Raw genomic sequence first — 21,558 nt, 5'->3', positions numbered from 1 at the left:
CGGAAATTCACCTAATGTTGGCCTAACTGTTGGGAAATAGAAGAAATATCCTATCCCAATTTTGATGATCCCAAAACCCTTAGATTTCTCTTATCCTAGACTAGCATCTGTATTTGAACTCAACTGTTAGAGTTCAATCTTTTAGCTAGACTAAAGGTTACAGGTAACTGAAATTTCTCCATATTGAAGACCGAAGAAACTGAAGACTGAAGACTTAGAAGATCAAAGCTCGACTAAAGTTAGTATAATTGAAGGAAGACGCTGATAATACAAAGGACATCGTGAACTGAGACGTTCAGTTAAATTGGAAGACAATTTAACTGAAGACAACGACTGCTCAAGTAAAGGACAAAAGCTCTAACTGATTCCTCAGCTAAACATAAAATCTCACGTGTAAACAACGGAGCTTCAACTTGAGTATATCAGTCAACATTCTTCATCAGACTGAAATGTTGGCACCCGCATTAAATGCTCCTGCAACAGCATTTAATGCATCAGATATGAAGATCGTCCTTTTTCAGTACACCAACTTTCCTTTTTCGTGCTAAAGTTCAGAAGCACGCTGCTCCAAGGACAAAAAAGATTCAAACCTTCGACCAATTAGGAGCAAAGAAGATTGAAGCCTCAGCCCAAAGCACAGAACATCTCACAACGGCTGGAATCCTGAAGACCATCTCTCCAATGAATATATTCGGGACCTCACATATAAATAGAGCTCGAGGATCGCCTTCAATCTTCACCGATTCAAAGACATGCGTTGAAGATCTGTCAAAATTACAAGCCAGCCCTAACTTAGACAAAACTTTGAATCGAAGAAGAGAGTACTCAATCGTTGTAAAATCAGTTTTACTGATTTCCTAAACTCTCTTATAAATATAGGTAACCCCTGTTTTATCCTAAACTTAGAATCAATTACTTGAAAGCCTGTTGATAACACTCATGTTTTCATGGTTTTTAGTGTTCATAAGATGTTAATTTTATAGGAAATTGAGTGTTTGATGATTATTTTGTGCTTAAATTGCTTTATCTTGTGAAATATGTTACTTGTTCGTACTTTGATGAATTTTACAGAAATATGTAGTCTGAATTTGGACCGGTGGTCTTAATGAAAGTTGTAATTCGTCTAGATACAAGTTCATAGGCGCAAACTGTTCGCAAATCGGAGTTCGAACGAGAAAGATATGACCGAAATAGGAAATTTGCACGCAGCAGTGAATAGTGCCTGACGGGAATTTCCGAATTTTCGGGATTTTGCTAGATTTTTGGATTTTATCAGTATTTTCGAGTTCTACATTGTATTTATCTCCTGTACCTATATATAGGTCTTCTTTTGACCTATTTAGGGTTCCCAACTTTATTTCTTAGATTTATAACTTTTATATTTCATTACTTTCTAGTTTTTAGAACTTGGATCGGATTTCTGCAAGGATTGAAGATTCAAGATTGTTCATCAGTTTTATTCAGAATTTTATTTAATTTAATTTTTATAATTGTGTTCTTTTTAATTATGTTTATGTTTTATTTTGCTATGTCTGGCTAGTTTTCTTAATCTGAACCTAGGGTTTGTACATAGTTAATTAAATATGTGTGTTTGATTTATTGATATCATTTTGCCCTCCAGCTTGTGATTCATGATTCCTGATACTTATTATCTTGTGAATTATCTGATCAATAGTTTACATGTCTAGCTGTTCAGTTTGAGTCATGAATGTGATAATTGTTCAGTCGATTCAGGAATGCGTGATATAGTGTTAGCCTTGAGTCTTGAATGCGACAGGTAAAGCTATAGGAAGTTATTCTTTGTGTGCTGTTAAGAGTTAATTTATTAATTTGAGTCTTGAATGCGATAAGGGATTTATTAATCTACGTTCATAGGTGTTCGTTAGAGAAGCTTATGAATAGTGTTGTGATCTTTCATCAGGGCTGGATTAAATTGGTAATTGAATCAATAGATTGAATGCATGTGTTTAATTAATGATAGTGCATTCCTAGGGTCAGAGTTGTTTATTATTTGATTTGTTCTATGTTTTTAATTGCTTTGTGTTATATTAAATTTCAATTCATCAATCATTATTCTGTTGTCTGGATACTGTGAAATTTTTTTATGTGTTATGCGTGTAGTTTGTATCTGAGAGGACACACTATTGAAGCAGAGCATGATGAAAGTGGAAATGAGCACAACTGAATATATAGTGAAGATAATTAGAAGCTTGTGGGTTAAAAAAGCTTAAATGAAGAGAAGGTCATATGTCAAGCACTGAAGCAAGACGTCGTAACCTGATCAGAGAGTACTGTTCAGAATAGAAACTTCGTTGGACCATGGGCACAATGGAACAAATTCCGGAGACAGAGGATTGTGCTTGAGGCTATCGTCTTTGACCAAGGTTAGTTTGAGTACCGCTCCAAATCACACTACTAGGAAAACACTCATACATAACGAATATTTTGAAAATTTGTTATGCGTGAATCCAAATTTTGTGAAAGATAACACTTTAATAAATATCCTTTACGTATGCAGTGTTATCGATATGCATATATACAATATCATGTCATATGTTACGTATGAATGTTATCTTTTAATAACATATATAACGGTGTTACAGAACCGTTAAGCCATATATTATGTATGAGTGCATTTATTAATTTGTATATAACACTTATTTCAACCATTAAATCAACTGTTATCTATAAGCATCGATCATGATTTAATATATTTTTTAATTTATTGGATCCTCCTTTTAATTTTAGGGTTAAGTACCAATTTTCCCCTATCGATGGCGTCCATATCGCGTACATGACCCTATAGTCAGGGTTAGAGCTGTTTACTACCTCAACGTGGCAAAATCGAACCAATTGTCCCCCTGCGTTTTAACGGACACTAACGCCGTTAGAAAAAATATTTTTTTTTTTGTTCTTCACCATTTTCATCTCTGTTCTTCATACACACACACACACACCACATCAAACACGCACACACAGATTCCAACGAACATCGCCGATTCTCGCCGCCTTCGGCGCGGCGAGGCTGGCTTCTCTCCATCCCCGTCATTTCTTCTCTTCTCTCATTTTCCATCACTTCTTCTCTTATTCCCTTTCCCCAAATCAAAATAGATCTAGGGTTTCTTATTTTTAAATTTTTCTTTCACTCGCCTGTTCAATTATACACACAATCCATTTTAAGCTTTCTGCTCAATCCATTTTCCCAACCTTGAGCTTCTTCTCAATTTTATTTCAGAGCATGTTGTTGGGCCAGTAGAGAAGAGCCGAGGACAGCGGCCGCAGTGCTGCTGTAGCTTGGTTTAGAAAGAGAAGCTAGGGAAGAAGAGAGAGGAATGTGGGGGGGAGGGAGGAGGCGTTGAGGCTATGGCCAACAGCGGCCCCCGCCGGATAGGCAAAAGACGATGGTGAGGTGTCTGTATGTGTGTATCTGTTTGATGTGGTGTGTGTGTGAAGAGCAGAGGGGAGCCATTGGGTGGAGGGTAGAAGGCGAGAGGGTAAGGAGAACGAGGGCGGCGACCTTCGGGCTGGCGATGGTCACTTGTCGCCGGAGAAGAAGAGGAGAGACGAGGCAGACGGTGGTGACCCTGGCCGGAATTTTGAGAGAGAAGGCGAGTTGGAGTCCACTATAATTAAAAATAAAAATAAAAAATTAACGGCGTTAGTGTCCGTTAAAATGCGCGGGGGGGGGAAGGAAATTGGTTCGATTTTGCCACGTTGAGGTAGTAAACAACTCTAACACTGACTATAGGGTCCTGTACGCGATAGGGACGCCATCGATTGGGGGAAAATTGGTACTTAACCCTTAATTTTAAAACAAAATTCTTTTTCCCTTCTCTCTCTTTCTCCCCTTCACCTTGTGCGCTCGCGCGCTCTCTCTCTACCGCATCTCTATCCCTCTTCCTTCTCCGATAATTTTATCGGTTCTCGCAGCTTTTGGTGTGATGAGAAAAATGATGATCATTTCCCCTCTATCATTTTCTACTTTTACCCCTAAACCTCAAGACTCCTAAATATCTAGGGTTTCAATTTCTCCCTCTTTCAATTCTATCCCGTTTGGCAAGAATCATTGTCGTTGTCGTGCCTTTGTCATCGTCTGAGCTGCCGCTCCTTCGTGATTACTTCTACGATTCATCTCTCTCTCTCCCCTTCATTCTCTATGTCATCCTATCTCTCTCTCTATCGTTGTATCTCTCCATTTATTTGCCTTGTCCATGGAGATCTATTATCATAATCTTCTCATTCCCCTATTTCAAAGCCTTAAAATGGTAATCACTAATTAATGGATGTAAGCTTTTTAGTTTTCGTTATTCTTTATACGATCTTAACTACTCCAATAGTCTGATACAATTTATTTTTGAAGTTTGAATTGTAACAAGATTTGGAGAATTCAAAATTATTAGTATGTTTGAAGTGATTTTCTTTTTCTGGTGTTCTTATTTGTTACTGTATGCATGTCATTCGTTTTATTTATGTTGATGGAAGGAGTATCTTGACTGAGGAATTTATGTACCTATCTTGTTTTATGAAATGCTTATGTTGCAGTTTGGCTACAGAAAGTTGTACATTTGAAATTTAAGGACAAATGTATGAGAGAAAAGCAAGTGAGTTGGTGAAAGAATTCGCTAGTTGTGAACTTGGGCAGATTTGTACTTTCAATCTAAGCAGCATAGATATTCGATTTATGCTTGGTTTTAAAAGGCACAAGGTGCATCGATGCTCAAACTGGCCTGGAGCCTAGGCGCATGGCTTTCAACGCATGTGCTGGCTTTTCGTAGATGAGGCGTACCTAAAGTATAAAAATTATGATATATTGACCTATAATATATTTTCTACTAAACACACGAATACTTAATTTGAAACACACAAATACTCAAAACACACAAATAATTAAGTCTTAAAGTACGATCAAATCTCAAGCAACTAATCATTAATCAATGATCATAAACATAAAATGCATCATTTCCATCTCTTTCATCAACTTTTTCTTCACCAATGTCCCATTCTATCTCCATCTCCGCCCCATCCTCATCCTCATCCTCATCCTCATCCTCATCTAAGAGTCTTCTCGAACTCGATCCAATAACACCATTTCCTTTATCAACTCTAAATGCCCCTCTAGTGCTATAAATAGGATCATTGGCTCTCGTAGCCTTACTAACGGCACTCCATGTCAAGTTATCATCCCCAAGAGACCACATCCATTTGTCATCCCGCGCACGTGAAGAGGTTAAAGATTGAGGGCCAATTCGAATGCGAGCAACACATTGTCGTTCACTCTATCTCGGATTGTTAGGAATATATTGAATGATTCTCTCACATGAGTATAATTTCTCAGTGAACCTTCATGTGTTAATATCATAAATTTTGTGGTCATCTACATTACGTAATTCATACCCTCCCCTCCCCCGATCCCAATTTAATATGTCACGTTTCTTTTTTTGGACGTCCCATTTCAATAGGTCACTTTCTAAAATGAAAAATCAATACATAACAAAAACTCCTACATAACTCATTAATTATTTACACCAAATGTCATTGTGGCCCACACATAATGATCTCTCATTTCACTTAAAAAATAATATCTCCGTTTCTCTCTCATATTTTTTGAACAAATATAGCCTAAAAAAATACTTTGACTCTCCTATTTTATTATAAACTATTCATTTCTCGATTAACATCTATGCCCAGACCTTGTGGCCTATTAGATTGGGACAGAGGGAGTATAACTTTATTAGTAAAATATTAATCGCACACAAATATTGGATTGTTACGAGATCATGTGAAATGCACACTTAAGAGAGAAAGAGACATTCACTCATTCATGCAAGAGCGAAATTCACGCGTCCATGCGAATGTGTGAACTTCATGCAAACATATGAAGTTCGCATGATCCTTCTTGTTCGTGCGAAATCGGTTTCACGCAACGCAAATAAGAACACGAAATTCTAGACCTAGATTCATAATCTATACTGCAATAAAAATACGAAAATAAGCAGTATAAAATATCACTGCTCTAAAACATTACCTTCGAACCAGGGGCGGACGTACATGGGTGCAAGAGGGTACAATTATCCCATTTTTTTAAATATACATATATATATATATATATATATATATATATATAAAGAAATGCAAGAAAAAATATACATTATTTTAATAATTATATATCCACATTAATTGCTTAACATTTTACAGTGATTTGTTATATTAGTTTGTTAAAGTTGTGATAGTTTTGTCTCATTTCTCTTTCTTAGTTAATTTTTAATATTGAATATTGAGTCAATCATCGAGTTAAAGTAAAATTATGAATTATTAATAAATTAGTTTATTTTTTTAGAAGGTGAAGTAATTAAAAAAAAAATGCATCGAATTAAGTAGTTCACTTTATATGCTTTGAATGTAGTTGTTGTTGAATTAATGAAATTACGAATAGCTATTTATTATATTAAGTGATTGATTCTAATTCTAATAAAGTCCATTTTTTCCTAAAAAAAAATTAAGTCTATTTAGACTATATTTAGATATAAAAATGAACCGTATGGAATGCTCAAAAAAATTTAGTTCGGGACCGTACAAATATTTTCAGACGTCATATTTCAATAAATCCAGCACCCCTTAATGACAAATCCTAGAGTCGCCACTGATTATCATCTACATTTTACTAAGCAAAATGGTCATTTTATATAGAAGAAAAGCACAACAAAATTGATCAATGAAGCATTAAGAAAGAGATAGCTAAGAATGTCAAATATAAATAGGAGTTAGCAACTTAGCAGGTGTTGGAATTTCCTGTGTACCAATTCCAAATACTCTAAATATCGCATGAGATTAGTAAAAATCCCTATCTTATTTCAATAATCGGTCTCATATATCTGGTTCTTTTAGTTACATCGGTTTAATTAGCACCTGATTAACACATGTATATACAATGATGAAACTAAACTATTTATAGAGAGAATTAATATAGATAGATTTTGGACTTTAATGGTTTGTTTGTAATATTACATATTTATTCAACGACGATCATATCCCTTTTGCAAAATACTCAAGTGTGGGAATAAAATTTCCCACATATATGATGGTCATTATAGAAAGTTACACGCATGCAAAAGATATATGCAAACAAGTAGCAAAAAGATAAATTGCAAAATGCTTTGGTTGGTAAGCAATCTCTCTTGGACTCATCTTTAAAAGTAGTTGAAGAATGATTTATCAGTTGGGAAAAGAGAGTTAGAAACGATGGATGTTTAATGCTTAAAAGATTTCTTCAAGATTATTTTGATATATGTGTGTACATATATTATGTAATACTAATATTTATGAAGTCATGAAATAAATTAATTTTTTCATGCATGTAATTATATCATTCTCATTTAGTCACTTTCCCCTTAAAGAAAAAGGGTTTTCTTGTGATGATGATGGTTTTGAACATGCAAACACATCACCCCTTTAGAAGCATAAAAAGGAAGAACTATCCATCAATAAAGCATAAAGAAAGAAAAGATGGTCTAATATGTGTCTTTGTGGAACAATGATGCCTTTTATTTTTAAATTTCAAATCTCTAAACTATGACAATGTACCCTTTTAAGTTTTAATTAACCCCTTTTGTAATCCATAAGAATTAGGAAAGTTCAGAGGATTTTTCCTGTTTTCATTTTCTTAATAAAAAATCACCGAGGAAACATCCATGAATTAATTGGATGGAGAACAAATTGACCAAACCATAATCTGAGAAAATAATTAATCAATATATAACAAAGTGGGGATCAAATATGAAGAATACATATCTCAAGAGTCAAAAAAGCAGAAACCCACCAGAGAAGATATACATTCACATAGCACTAACCAGAGAATTAAATAAGATTAGTACAAAAAAGTTCACACTATATTAAAAATTTATATTATTATCTATTTGATATGAGTGCAGTCAAAACAAACAATCCACAGCATTTCCCCTTTTTCCTCCCATCATCCATAAAGTTAGCCAACTCAAAAAAAAGAAAGCCAACATACAAACAACTCAAAAACATTCTTTCCTTGCATCAAAGACAGCTGCAGACAAACTAGGTGAATTTTCTCCATCACTTTGCCTTTTTGTAATAACCCCCCCTTTTTTTCCTTCTTCAGAAACATCCATGGATAGTGCTCAATGGACGCAGGTGCGAAGAGTTTTTAACTTTTTCTTGATTTCTGTTATAAAAACAAAAAACTCTTTTGCGTAGAACTAGCTAGGGTTTATGTACACATAGCCTTGATTTTTATTTTATTTGCTTTGTGAACTCACTTTTTTGCTGAATTTTTAACCTCTCTTAGATATATACAAGAGAGGAAACAAATCACTCTATATTTAATTACATTCTTTCTCCATTTTTGTTCTTCACCTAGCTTGTACCTTTTTTTTCCTCCAGAATTCTTAAAATTTATCCAAATAAGGTGCATGTGTTAGTAATTGATATTTTTCAATAATTAGGAAAAAGGTTCCAATTCTCTCTTCATCCTAGTTTTCTAGCTAGGAATAGCTTCTTCTTCTTCTTCTTTTCCAAAAAAAAACATTTTCTAGCATTTTTCACCAATCCCAAACACATCTTTTTTTCCAGCAAATCTGAGAAATTGATGATTAATTTCACCTTTTTGTTTTTCCTTAAGGAATTCGGAGTTGCAAGATCCATGGCAGAAGGTGGTCCAAATGCATGCAGCAGCAAGCCATCAACAGAAAGGAAAGTGAGGCCACAGAAAGATCAAGCCATAAATTGCCCAAGATGCCACTCCACAAACACCAAATTCTGCTACTACAACAACTACAGCCTCACCCAGCCTAGATACTTCTGCAAGACCTGCCGCCGCTACTGGACCGAGGGCGGAACCCTAAGGAATGTTCCCGTCGGCGGCGGTTCTCGCAAGAACAAGAGATCTTCCTCCTCCTCCTCAATCATCACCCCTCACAAGCTCCCTGATCTCAACCCTCCATTCTCATCTCAAAACCCTAACCCTAAAATCCATGACCAAGCCGGCCAGGATCTCAATCTAGGGTTCCAACCTGATTACACCCACTTCCTCGACACCAGCAATGCAAACACTTCCTCTTCCACAACCACTACTCCTCTCTCACCCCTAAATTTCTTCACCAACGGCGGCATTGCAGCCAGGGGCTTCTTTCCTCTTCACGATCAAAACAGTGCCATCTTCGCATCAGCTGGTTTCCCGTTCCAAGAATGCAAGCCGCCGCAGCTGTCGTTCCCCGTCGCCGTCGGTGGGAGCCGAACGGAGAGCTCGTACAACGTGCCTCAAGAGAATAACGCTAATATTGGAAGCCTCATGTTTACGTTGGGTGCAGCCAGACGAAACTCCAGCGATCAAGATCAAGATAAGGGCCACGAGAATTCCAATGGATTCTGGAATGGAATGTTAGGTGGAGCTTCTTGGTGAAGAACCTTTTCTTTTTATAAAAAAAGTTAATTCCAAATTTATTTCTTGTTTTTTGTCAATCTTTTTCTTAATTTCTCTAGTGTCATGGTTGGTTAGCTGTTTGGGAGTTGTTCAGAACTAACATACATACTGCATAAAGTGTTTATGTATTTCTTAGTGTTTTTTTTTTTTTTTAATTTCACTTTTAAGTAGTAATTGAGGCCAACTAGGTAGCTTCAATTGCTTAAAGTGAGCTTCTAGTACTATTCGTTATCTTACCAAAATTAAAGTTGTTGCTTATTTTGTGCACATTATTGTATTAATTATTCTCCTCTTAAATGTTTGAGAATTATGTGTCTTCAATTAGCTTCATAAATGGGGGTGACAACCACAAATTCATCTTCTTCATGTACTGTTCTGTGTACTTGAATCATTCGAAAGAGGAGACAATAAAGCTAGCGCTCGAAATTTTTATCAAGAATTTTAGCTTTTACACTCGATTTATTAATTATCTGCATAATTAATTAACATTTGCTATATGTATATAATTGTCCACCGTAAAGCTTAAAGCTGCAGGGAAATGATATTAGCAGCATGAGGTAATGTTCCCCATTTCTTATGGCATATTATCATTGTTGTGTTAAAGTGCATATTATCACCAGCCCTCAGAGCTCTTGCATCAAGGAAGTGTACCAATTTACACCTCTAACTAAAGCATGAAATGAGAAGACTTAATGTAAAGAATTATTTACATCGATCATATAGAGAAAATGAGAAATTTGACATCATATATTCTATCATAAAATTAATTATAAAATAAGATATTTTCACTATTCTCTCAAGGTGTAATGAAAAGTTGATCTTATTTTAAATAGCCTCACTCACAACCCACCGAAGGGGAAAAAGAAGCCCCGATCCCTAGATGGAAGTCTTTAAGGTCCATGTTTATAATAATGGTCACATCTTGACTGAGATTCTTCCAGCTAAGAAAGCACTTCAAATAAGAGTAATCAATTACATCATAAAAAAAGAAACACTTGCAATGGCCACAGTGTGAGTTTGAATTCTTGAGAGCCCACATACATTTTCAACTCCCGAATGCAGGGGAATTCTAAATCCGATTTTTCTATAGATATATATATAGAGAGAGATATTTGGATAAAATAAAATTTTATTTTAGAAGATAAATTAGGAATTATTTTTAAATTATGAAAATATATAAGCAATTCATCACTTTATAAATAAGGTGTTTTATCCATAAACTTCGATAGTCATTTGAAATCAGACCTAAATTATATTATAGTGCGTAAAAGCCTATTCAAATTTACCTGCCTCAACCCAAAATCTCACCTAATCAATTGTTTGGCTGATTAATTACATATATAGCCATAAGTCATGAGTGTCAATCATAGCAAACATGTCCCACAACTTAACGTTCAGACCACAATATAAAGTCCGACACAAACACTATACACTAATTTGGAGCTAGCATTCAAGGGTCCTTCCAAACATTGCCTAAATGAAACTGTACCCAGAAATATTCATGCAAATCTATGTCAAAAACAGAAGTAAACAAAATTCGAAAAGTGTATTTACAGAGGTAAGAAAAGTGCTTTTCTAGGTTGACCAACAATTCCTAGTTATCAAGAATCAAGAATTCGAAAAATAGAGCATAAAATGATTGAGTGACAAGTACTGGTGGAAGTATTGAAGTAGTTCACCCCTTGATATGCATGATTTTCAGCCAATAAGAGCAGTCAATGATACGAAGATCGATTATAAGCCAGAGCAAGACACTGATAACATAGTGATCTTCCAAGTATACAAAATTTCTAGTGTGAATAAACAACTTGTTTACAATTTAGTGCTTCTCAGTTTAAGGGTGCCCATAAAAACAGTAGAGCAAAATATGCTACATAGACCAAAACGTACTCATCAGTTCCAGATGCAGACTCTATAAACCAAAGATGCATAACCTTCTTTACAGAAATTGTGAGGATCAAGCATTTTCCAACTACTAAGTTAAGATGAACTGTTGGAAGAAGTGGCAGTTCACATATCCCCATTGATTCCGAAGATTCGGACCTTGTGCATATTAGGGAACTTGGCAACAACCAACACAAGCACTGCCACTGTGTTGAAGAGCAGCATTGGGTATTGGTAATCCGTCGTGTGTGAGGCTATCAAGTAACTGTCAACAGAGCAAATGAAAAAAAGGAACATGATTATTATGTAGCAAGAAACAAAGAAGAAATACCAAATTTCTTTCACAACAGAAGTATAGTCAGAAAAGCACCTTGTTACTATGTTGTTTCTTTAAGAATTTAGAAGTCATTCAAGACTCATTTGACAGCCACCTTACCAGAAAAGTAGTTATCCCATTGACACATGACATTTTAGTTTTTTATCACAGCAGAGGGTGACTAAAACTATATCAATATCAGGGTGAAGCCACCAGATATTGTAATCAAATACACAGCAGTCCTCATTCTCATATATAATCTCAAGAGATATAGATATATAGCATTGTTCTCAATATAAAACAACAAAACTGAAGGAGGTGAGTGCTTACAGAACGACTGGAACAACTGTGAGGAACTTTCTGTTGCGAGTGAGCTGCTTTCCATTGTCAATCTGCTCCCACCATGTCAAGCTATTATAGATTCCCTGATCATCACCAAAAGGAGTTCCTTTTTTCCAGTGGAAGAAGTGGTAAGTTACCTACACATAGAACCAAAACTGTCATGTCAGAAAGAACCCCCACTAATCTTCAGCCAGCAGAAAAAAGTTCAGTTGTAGGCACATCAAGGAGGCTATTGGTCTTCATCTAAAAACAAGCTTAAAATCATATGTAGAAGAACTTCATGGTTTGCAGAAACACACACACACACACACTCCTATATGTTGTTAGATTTAAAACTATCACACTGCATGCAACAAGAGTACTGTTCTTGGACAAGCAGTAAAGAGACACCATACAAATCTCTACATAAGCAAACTCAACAAACATTTTGAATATTTGATACTAGAGTCTCTCCCGCTGAGTTCCCAATGGCCAAGAATCCATTGGTCTGCCTACTAGGCAATATGGAAAAGGATGATAGTATCAACTCCTTCCATCCCATAAATAACTTCCTAACTTTCCTTTTTGGTATGTCCCCAAAAAACTTCCCTTTCTATTTTTGGTCTATACCCACCACTAACAATACCCCATTTACGCTCACTTTTCACCTTTTCACCACTCTCAATACCTGATTTACCCTTACTTTTCACCTTTTTTGTCTTAAAACCCATGCCCCCCACCCCCCTCCTAGGAAGTTATTTCGGGGACGGAGGGAGTACTATTATAGTAGGGTGCAAAAGCATTCTAAACATCAAATTCCAGGAATGCAACATCGGAAGGAGAAAGTGATCATGTCAACAAAATTCTAAAATAGATCAGATGCAAGAACCACTACCATATCAGAAGCACCCTCCACAAACACTAGTACGCACCACTTTCTAGCTCATCCGTTCATGTGAGAAACAAGCACAACCAACAGCTATACGATTTTTGAGTCGCCTAGTCATAGCCCCAATTTTATTAATAGACCAAAGCCCAGCACAAAAACTTCTCACCAGTTGAGAGTCCAAAAAGCAGCCCATTAAAGAATCATATATTCAAAAATGTAACCATGTTCAGGACACCAAGAATGGCCCGAAAGAGCCATAAATCAGAGACCATTCTGGGTTAGAAAAAGTATATAACAACGTACCAAGGACAGTCCAAGAACAATCACATAAACATCGGGCTACAATGAACCAAGCAGCTCACATCTTGGCTAGGGTTAATAGCCAATAAGCTTATTTGAGCTGCACCTCTAACACATTCGCAGTTGCCAGTTCTCAAATCTAAAATCGAGACCGACTCAACAATTACAAATTGACAAATTATCCAATTTGAGTCATCCCGGATTTAATTATCTAACAATTAAAACAAATAAAAGAACTCAAGCCGAAATTCGAGCATCATGTTGGCGTACAGGAGATCCGAGCTACAATCGGGCGCGGATACAGAACCTACGCCAAAATAATAACCACCTAACCCTAGTGCACAAAACGCCCAAATTAAATCCAAGATAAACCACCTCCCCATCTTTCCCCCAAACATAATAATTAGAAGAGACAAAAATTGAGCGGCGATAACATACGAGGAAATGGCAGACATTGACGATCGTCCACGCCATGCCGGGGGTGCAATTGGTGACGGACAGAACGACAAGCCATGAGAAGAAGAGAATCAATATGTAGGTAGTCCATACACCGGGATAGGTGAACCACTCGGTGTTCCGGTTCAGATCCGCCGGTGGCGCCATCTGCACGTAGAGTTTTCCCATAATCGCCGATCGCGTTTGGGTCCGAATTCGATATATAGATCCGACCCGGATAATCGATGGAACGGCGTCGTAGAAGGTGGCGGGACGGGTTCGGAGTGATCGAAATGATGGAGTAATCGTGTCTAAGGAGGGCGGGTGTGTGGCGTGTTTGTTTTGCTTTTTTCCGATCGCGGTTTTCCAGATAAAGCCTTTCTTTTTCCAATTTTTCTTTTTAATTAAACAAAAAGTATCATTGTAGTAATTAATCCATGGGAATGGATGAGTCCCGTCCAAATTTTGGTTTAGGTGGATAAACATAGTTTTTTTAAGTTTAAATATTTGTTATAAATCTTGAATTATTTTTGTACTATTATTTTTAAATTATTTTTTTTTTAATTTGAAATTATTGACTTTATATCATTTGTATTTCATCTGTCTCTATTGAAATTTGATCTGTCCCAATTCAATAGGTCATTTTTTGTATTTGGGCGTCTCATTTCAGTAGATCACATCTTAAAATGAAAAGTCAATACATAACAAATATCCTCACATAAATCATTATTTACATCAAAATGTCATTGTATCTCACACATAATTATCTCTTATTTTTTGGATAAATATATTCTTAAAAAAATAAATTTATCTCTCTTATTTTATTACTCCCTCCGTCCCGGTCAAGACGCTACATTTACTTTTCGACACGGGATTTAAGGAGTTGTAGATTAATGTTTTAAGTGTGTAATAATAAAGTGATAAAGTGGGAGAGAGAAAATAATGAAGTGATAAAGTAAGAGAGAAGATAATAAAGTGATAAAGTAGGAGAGAGAATGTAATAAAGAAGTACTTAATTAGTGTTAATTAAGTGTTTAAAATTCTTTATTTTTGCCAAATATAGAAATGTAGCATCTTGGTTGGGACGGTCCAAAAAGGAATATGTAGCATCTTGAGCGGGACAGAGGGAGTATAAATTATTCATTTCTTAATATTCACGTCTAAGCTCTAGGTCTATTGGATTGTGATGGGGAAGTATCAAATTTTCAACTCTAAAATTAACTTGGTTCGTAAAATTACCATAATATATAAAGTGTTCATAGGCAAAAATGTCTCATTCTTTAAATACCATACTATTAAAGAAAAAATGGTTAAGTATCAAATACGCCCCTAACATATAGGCCCTTATCACGTATATCACTCTATAGTCGACTTGGGCTCAACTAAACTCCCGAAGTCTTTAATTTCATGCAATTAAACCCTCTACCATAACGTCGACTAAACGTCGTCTATTTTCAATTTTTTTTAATTTTAATCGGTGGGCACCATCGTTTCCAACGCGGAATTCAGGAAGCTGCACAACCTTCTCGACTCTTCCCCGGCGGACATGAAATGGGTCCTCAGCGTCTACGAAGCGGGCGGCGGAGGTATCGTCCTCACTTTACCCTCCATCGCTAGTAACGATCCTATGATTTCTTGGGTTTGGTCTTTCGATTCTTCACTGTATATGGGTCAATTGCCGGATAAAATCGAAGTTGTGAATGTGTTAGCTTTATTAGCCAAAGATAACAAGTAGACTATAGTCGAAGAACGCAGTATTCCGCCATTGTTGAAGTTGTTAAAGTATAGTTCTTCGCCAGAGGAGCAAGTTGTCGCTGCTTCCGCACTCTATAATTTAGCTAATGATGTATTAAGGGTTCGAGCAATCATTGATGAATCTGGGGTTCCAACTATTGTACAAGTTTTAGGCGATTCAACCATGAAGGTTCAGGTAGGGTTGCAAATTTGATGGCGAGAATGGCAGAGCACTACCCCTTGGATCAAGAGGATTTCGCAAGGGAGAATGTTATCCCTCTTGTGACTTTGATGTCACAAGATTTGTTGATGGAAGATTCTAAGCTCAAATCCGGGTTGCAAAGCATCCACTCCATTGTCCAGATCAACAAGGAGATGGAGAAGAAGAGTTTGTATAAGCCATAATTAGGCACTTCTAAGTCTTATGCAATACTCAGAGGGAAGTGGCAAGGGAGGGAGTAACAGGAAGGATAGAGAGAACGAAAAGCCCACCGATTAAAATTAAAAAAAAAATTGAAAACAGACGACGTTTAGTTGACGTTAGGGCAGATGATATAATTGCACGAAATTAAGGACTTCGGGGGTTTAGGTGAGCCCAAGTCGAATATAGGGTGTTATACGTGATAATGACCTCTATGTTAACCCTAACCAAAAAAAAATCCCCAATTTCCTTATTCTTTGAGTTCGAAAAACGCCTCCACCGGGCCGCAGTCGGCAGTGAAATGTAAGGTAGAGTTGGCGAAGGTGAATTTGGTTGAAAAAATGGCGATGGAAAAGAATGATGCGCCGACAGTGGATGACAAAGTGAAGCGTCGTCAATCGCTTGCAATTTTACACTATTACTCCAATTGATTTTAAAAAGATAAGTGAATTGTTTTATGACAAATCCAATTGCATTAACTCGCCTAAAGGTGACAACGGCGAGCCTATTACCTTAATGTTGAATGTGGAGCTCTTTGCAACTTGACCATATCAGTAATTTATGCCATCCACAATAGAGAGCCAAGGTGGACTTTTAAATATGGTCCCCGCCATTTAAGAACACACCCTCCATAATGGGATAATCACACCCCTCAACTCTTAAATTTTTATTTTCATTTTATATTTAATTTTAATGTTATTTTAAACTAAGTTTAACATTAAAGTTAACAACTTAATTTTCATTAAAATAAAAGGCAAATATTACATTAATTAAAAAAATTAAAATAAACATTACAATAATTTTGAGAAAATTGAATCTACGACCTATGACTTGATGGGACCAAAGCGTGCCCATATATGCTCGACTAAATCGTCGCAGAGTCGAGCGTGCAAACGGCTGTCCTTGAGGTTTGAGCTTTGGGCCATATAGGCAGCAAAATCCGACGGTGCTCCAGTGTTGAACTCTGTATGAGGACCGCTGCTTGATCCCTCACCGCCAGCCTCGACTTTCCAATCGATTGTGTCCGCCCCTTCATCCTCAATTATCATGTTGTGCAATATGATGCACGCAAACATGATACTGCTCATATGCTCATTCTTCCATAAACGAGCCGAACCTTTGACAATATTCCAACGAAGTTGAAGAACACCAAAAGCTCGTTCCACATCCTTTCTTGCAGCTTCTTGCATCACTTTGAACCTCTGCTTCTTCGCGTCGCTTGGAAAAGCAAAGCTTTTCACGAATATCGGCCACTTTGGGTAGATGTCATCGATGAGGTAGTAGCCTCGAGTGTGGTGGGAGCTGTTGACGACAAATTGCATTGCTGCTTCATTTCCCGAAAGGATGTCGTTGAACAACGTCGACTGGTTGAGAACATTGATGTAATTGTTTGAGCCAGCGACTCCAAAGAAGGCGTGTCGGATCCACAAATTTTGAGAAGCAACGGCCTCAAGTATAATTGTGAGCTAGTCGTGATCCCCTCGAGTGTAAGCATCGTGCCAAGCCACCGGACAATTCTTCCAAGTCCAGTGCATACAGTCTAGGCTCCCCAACATTCCAGGGAACCCATGTTTCACCTCGTGCATTGCTAATGGTCTTTAAACATCGACGGTGGTTGGCCTCCTCAAATATTGACTGCCAAAAATACAAACAACGACTTTACAGAATTTCTTCAAGCATGCCAAGGTCGTCGTTTCTCCTATACGGAGATACTCGTTGCAGCAATCAGCGACAGTACCGTACGCCAATTGACGAATTGCTGATGTACACTTCTGGATCGGTTAGAATCCAACACGGCCACAGGTGTCAGCGCGTTGTTGGAAGTATGGATCAACTTCTAGCCTGTTGACAATGCGTAGAAACAACTCCCGACTTATGCGAAAAAGACAGCGGAAAAACTGAGGGCCATACACCGGTTCGGGAGCAAAATAATCCCTATAAAGTCGATTACCACCGCCTTCACGATAACAATGAATGACTTGACTCTTCATCTTTGGTTGACGCGGATGATCAAATTTAAAAGTACTCGCTACTTGTATGAAATTGGAAGCAAGCTGCATAAAAAATAAACCGGGATCGACATTCGGATCAGGAAATGGAAGATGACCTTGGTTTGTCACTTCTTCGTCGGAGGACGAATTCGACGAAGAATTATTAGAAAATGACATATTTTTTGAATGAGAGAATATAAATGAGAAAATATAATATGAGTGAATGAAAATGGGGGAAAATGTAGTATTTATGAAGGAAAATTGAAAAATAATAATAATAATAATAATAATAATAATAATAATAATAATAATAATAACATGAAATAGCTGTTGGGAACGGCTATTTCACAAATTCACGCCAACAACAGCCTTCTACCAACGGTGAGTTTAGATTTTTTTTAAAGAAAAAAATACCCAAAAATTGTGTGATTGGACGGTGATATACACGCACCCAACCAAAACCATCTCTGCACCTATGGGAGCTGAAGCAGAAGAAGACGGCTCGAAAGGGAGGGGGTGCTTGCGCGGGAGGGGGGGTGCGCACCGACTTCCGCACCCCCATTGTGGATGCCCTTAGAAGACCGCAGGTTTTAGCCGGAAAGTATATCAACAGTGCGAAAATAATACTCATTTGTTCCAACAAAAAAAAAAAATCTAACTTTTATTTTTGGATCGTCCCTCAAATAATTTTACTTTACATTTTAAGATATTATCTCACCACTAATAATAATACCTTATTACTCTTAATTTTTTTTATCACTCTCAATACTAATATAACATCTTTCAATATTAATTATAACATTTTTTTTATCATTTCTAATATATTCAATAATTTCATCTTAAAACATGTACTTCTCCCTCCAAGAAAGTTATTTGAGGGACGAATGAAGTATTTATCATTTTTAGAATAATGTATTTATCATTTTTTAGTCATAAAATTAAATTACTTTTGTTTTCTTCCTCTTTTGCATGATTATTTAAAAATTATAATATGTATTATTTCATCTGTCCCAAAAAAATGGAGCGTGTAAATTAAAAAAAAATATATAGATAAAATAAATAAAGGTAAAGTAAATGAGGAGAGAGTCAGATAGAATAGATAAGTATTTTGATGGGAAAAAGAGAGAAAAAAATATCATTTTCCATCATTTTCACATGTTTACTATGATATAAAATTTTCTCCGAGCAAAGTGAGATATTTTTTGGGGCAACCCATTTTCACTCATTTTCTTTCCAATGTTGGATAATATTATTAGGGCTGTAAATAAACAGAGCTACTCGCAAACTATTCGAGATTCGGCTAGAAAAATGCACATTCGGAGCTTGATTCGATAGTAAACGAGCCGAGCTCGAGCCTGATTTCAAGCTCGAGATTTTCACCGAGCCAAGCTCGAGCCTAACAGTACTCGGCTCGTTGAGCTCGAGCTTGTTCACGAACCTTCAGTCGAGCCTTCAATCGAATTAGCGCACGAGCCTTAAACGAGTCGAACTCGAGCTCGAGTAATATATCTATTAATTAAGAAACTTTTCTTAAATTTATAATGAATTCGAGCTCGAACATCATATATACGAACATCTAATGAGTCGAGCTCGAGCTCAAGCTCGAATTTGACATTATCGAGCAACACCCGAGCCGAGCTCGATCAACAAGAAAAAGCTTGCATCGAGCTCGAGCCGAGTTCGAACACCCGAATATTTAAACGAGCCAAGCTCAAGCCTGCTAGTATTCGGCTTAGCTCGGCTCGTGTACAACCCTAAATATTATCCTGAGGTTGGGGTGCCACTCAATTTTGAAATTAATTTGAAATTGATTTCAAATTGAAATCTTGCCTTTTAAATATAGTATAGATAAGACGAAGAATAACCAAATAATAGCATGTATATTTTTTTTCTTCTAAAAGAAATATACCCAGATAATCGTATACTTGGAAGACTATAAAATTCTCTCTCTCTCATTTTTTTTTTTTTGAAGGCTATAAACTTTGTGACATAAGATTAAAATAATTGCCTGCCCTTTCTGGTATTGCATCTGCAACAGATGTGAAGGGGACCTCGTTAATGTTAATCCCCTCACAATTAAGTATAATTAGTTGAGCAATTAGGACTGATGCCAACAACGAGCCTCTCGCCATTAATCGATCTGAAATGTTTTTAGCAAATATATGATAAAAAAAGAGAGAAAATGATAATGTTTCCTCATTTTTTTCTTATCCATCATTTTTCCAATGAAAAATTTACTATTAAAGTAAACTCTCCCTTATAATAATGTGTAATTGTACTAATTTTTATTATCAAATAATTTAAAATATTTAATGATTATAATTATCATTACATTTTATACACAGTTGGAAATTTATATTTTTAAATTAAATTTTATTGAATAATTGATGTGAATTATTTTATTTTATTTTGAAATTATATTTTAATTTTATTTAATATTTATATTTATTTAAATATATAGTTTAATTTTGCTGTCTATCCTAAATTGCACAATGAACGTACTAGTTCTTTATAAAATAATAAAACCCCTACTTCTTATAGCCCGAAATGTTAGTAAATAGTATCCTACCTGTATTAATTGAGAAACTATTTGTAACATTAATTTGAGAGATATTTATTTTCCTAGCAAGAACATTATTCTGGTAGCTCCGCCGTGAGTGAGAAGCCATTTATGGCCGCCACTCACCGTCGTTGTGGAATTTTCTTTTTATAACAATTAACTATTAATACTCCAGTTATCGTAAAATTTTGTTTTTGTAATTTTACGATTTTTAATAAGTTGGGCTGCAGGCGAATTGTCCTTCGTGAACCTTTTTTTTTTCGACATTTTTAAAGAGAGAGAACGGGAAAAAAAAAATATTATTTCTTACTAAGTTTTAATGCCCCGTTATTTCTTACTAAGTTTTATAATAATTTTTAAATTTAGAAGCATAAGACAATTCATGCCTGGAGGAAGAAAATAAATATTATTTTAATTCCCACTAAGCTATTTAAATTTTATGCATTGAAATTTGATTTTGTGAATATATGAATTAATTTTATATGCTACTAGTAGTAGTATCTAGGGGTGTCTATTCGGGGCGGGGCGGGTACCCTACCCGAAAATTGCGGGTACCCGACCCCGACTTTTGGCTGAAACCTGCACCCGATACCCGTCCCGCTGCGACCGTCGGGTACCCTAATACCCGACGCGGGTATTAGGGTACCCGCATACCCGCCTCTTTTGCTATATTTTCTTCACTAATCTCTTGCTAAGCACTACCACTAACTCCTACAACGTCACAAAACTTATTAAATTATTGAGTATAAATTACACACAAACTGGAACATATATGAAAGTTCTATATCTTGTAATAATGCAAAGGGAAAAGTGAATGCAGCCGTCCAGCGGAGATGGTGAAAAAAGAAATAAAGCAATCACATTAAGAAGTAAGAAATGTGATTGCAACACACTAAACTAATACCTCAAACTCAAAAAATCTGGAAACACATTACACATTTACAAAATTACAAATATCATTTGCAATTTCGCAGGCTATGAAGGCGCCGACTCTTGAAAAAAAAAACTTACCGGCGCGGGTGAGAAGGCGTCGACGGCTCGGCTCGGACGGTGGGTGGGTGGGAGGCAGAGGGGCCGCGGCTGGTTTGAGGGAGGCTGTGAACAGTGAATTAGATTTTAGGGTACCGTAGAAATTTTAGTTTTTTTACTAAACTAATTATTGATTTACTATTTACTAGTATTATTAAAAATTAATAAAAAAATATAAAATTTATATTATATTAATATTGGATGCGGGTATCCGGGTATACCCGGTCCCC

The 21,558-nt window shown here is 36.3% G+C and overlaps 3 protein-coding genes across 4 annotated transcripts; 1 reads left to right on the top strand and 2 right to left on the bottom strand.

Annotated features, from left to right (window-relative positions):
- The first annotated feature begins 7,861 nt into the window (after nt 1–7,861).
- LOC130997330 (dof zinc finger protein DOF3.7-like) lies at nt 7,862–9,755 on the top strand. 2 transcript variants are annotated; one of them, XM_057922615.1, is made up of 2 exons: nt 7,862–8,160; nt 8,648–9,755. In XM_057922615.1, exons 1-2 carry the CDS (start codon nt 8,137–8,139, stop codon nt 9,425–9,427), a joined length of 804 nt encoding a protein of 267 aa, XP_057778598.1. In that variant the 5' UTR covers nt 7,862–8,136; the 3' UTR covers nt 9,428–9,755. The 2 variants fall into 2 exon arrangements, with proteins under 2 accessions (XP_057778598.1, XP_057778599.1); XM_057922616.1 differs by lacking the exon at nt 7,862–8,160 and adding an exon at nt 8,188–8,478.
- Nucleotides 9,756–11,167: 1,412 nt separating this feature from the next.
- Nucleotides 11,168–14,016, bottom strand: LOC130997328 (uncharacterized). Its single transcript, XM_057922614.1, has 3 exons — nt 13,597–14,016; nt 11,979–12,127; nt 11,168–11,597 (listed from the first exon to the last, which is right to left on the bottom strand). Exons 1-3 carry the CDS (start codon nt 13,780–13,782, stop codon nt 11,459–11,461), a joined length of 474 nt encoding a protein of 157 aa, XP_057778597.1. The 5' UTR covers nt 13,783–14,016; the 3' UTR covers nt 11,168–11,458.
- A 2,556-nt stretch (nt 14,017–16,572) lies between these two features.
- On the bottom strand, nt 16,573–17,070 carry LOC130998256 (uncharacterized). Its single transcript, XM_057923687.1, has one exon. It carries the CDS (start codon nt 17,068–17,070, stop codon nt 16,573–16,575), a length of 498 nt encoding a protein of 165 aa, XP_057779670.1.
- Nucleotides 17,071–21,558: the final 4,488 nt, after the last annotated feature.

The sequence above is a fragment of the Salvia miltiorrhiza genome, chromosome 8 (genome assembly GCF_028751815.1).
Source record: "Salvia miltiorrhiza cultivar Shanhuang (shh) chromosome 8, IMPLAD_Smil_shh, whole genome shotgun sequence".
NCBI classification, from domain to species: domain Eukaryota; kingdom Viridiplantae; phylum Streptophyta; class Magnoliopsida; order Lamiales; family Lamiaceae; genus Salvia; species Salvia miltiorrhiza.
The sequence above is the reverse complement of the archived record's forward strand: the minus strand, read 5'-3'. Positions and strand labels throughout refer to the sequence as shown.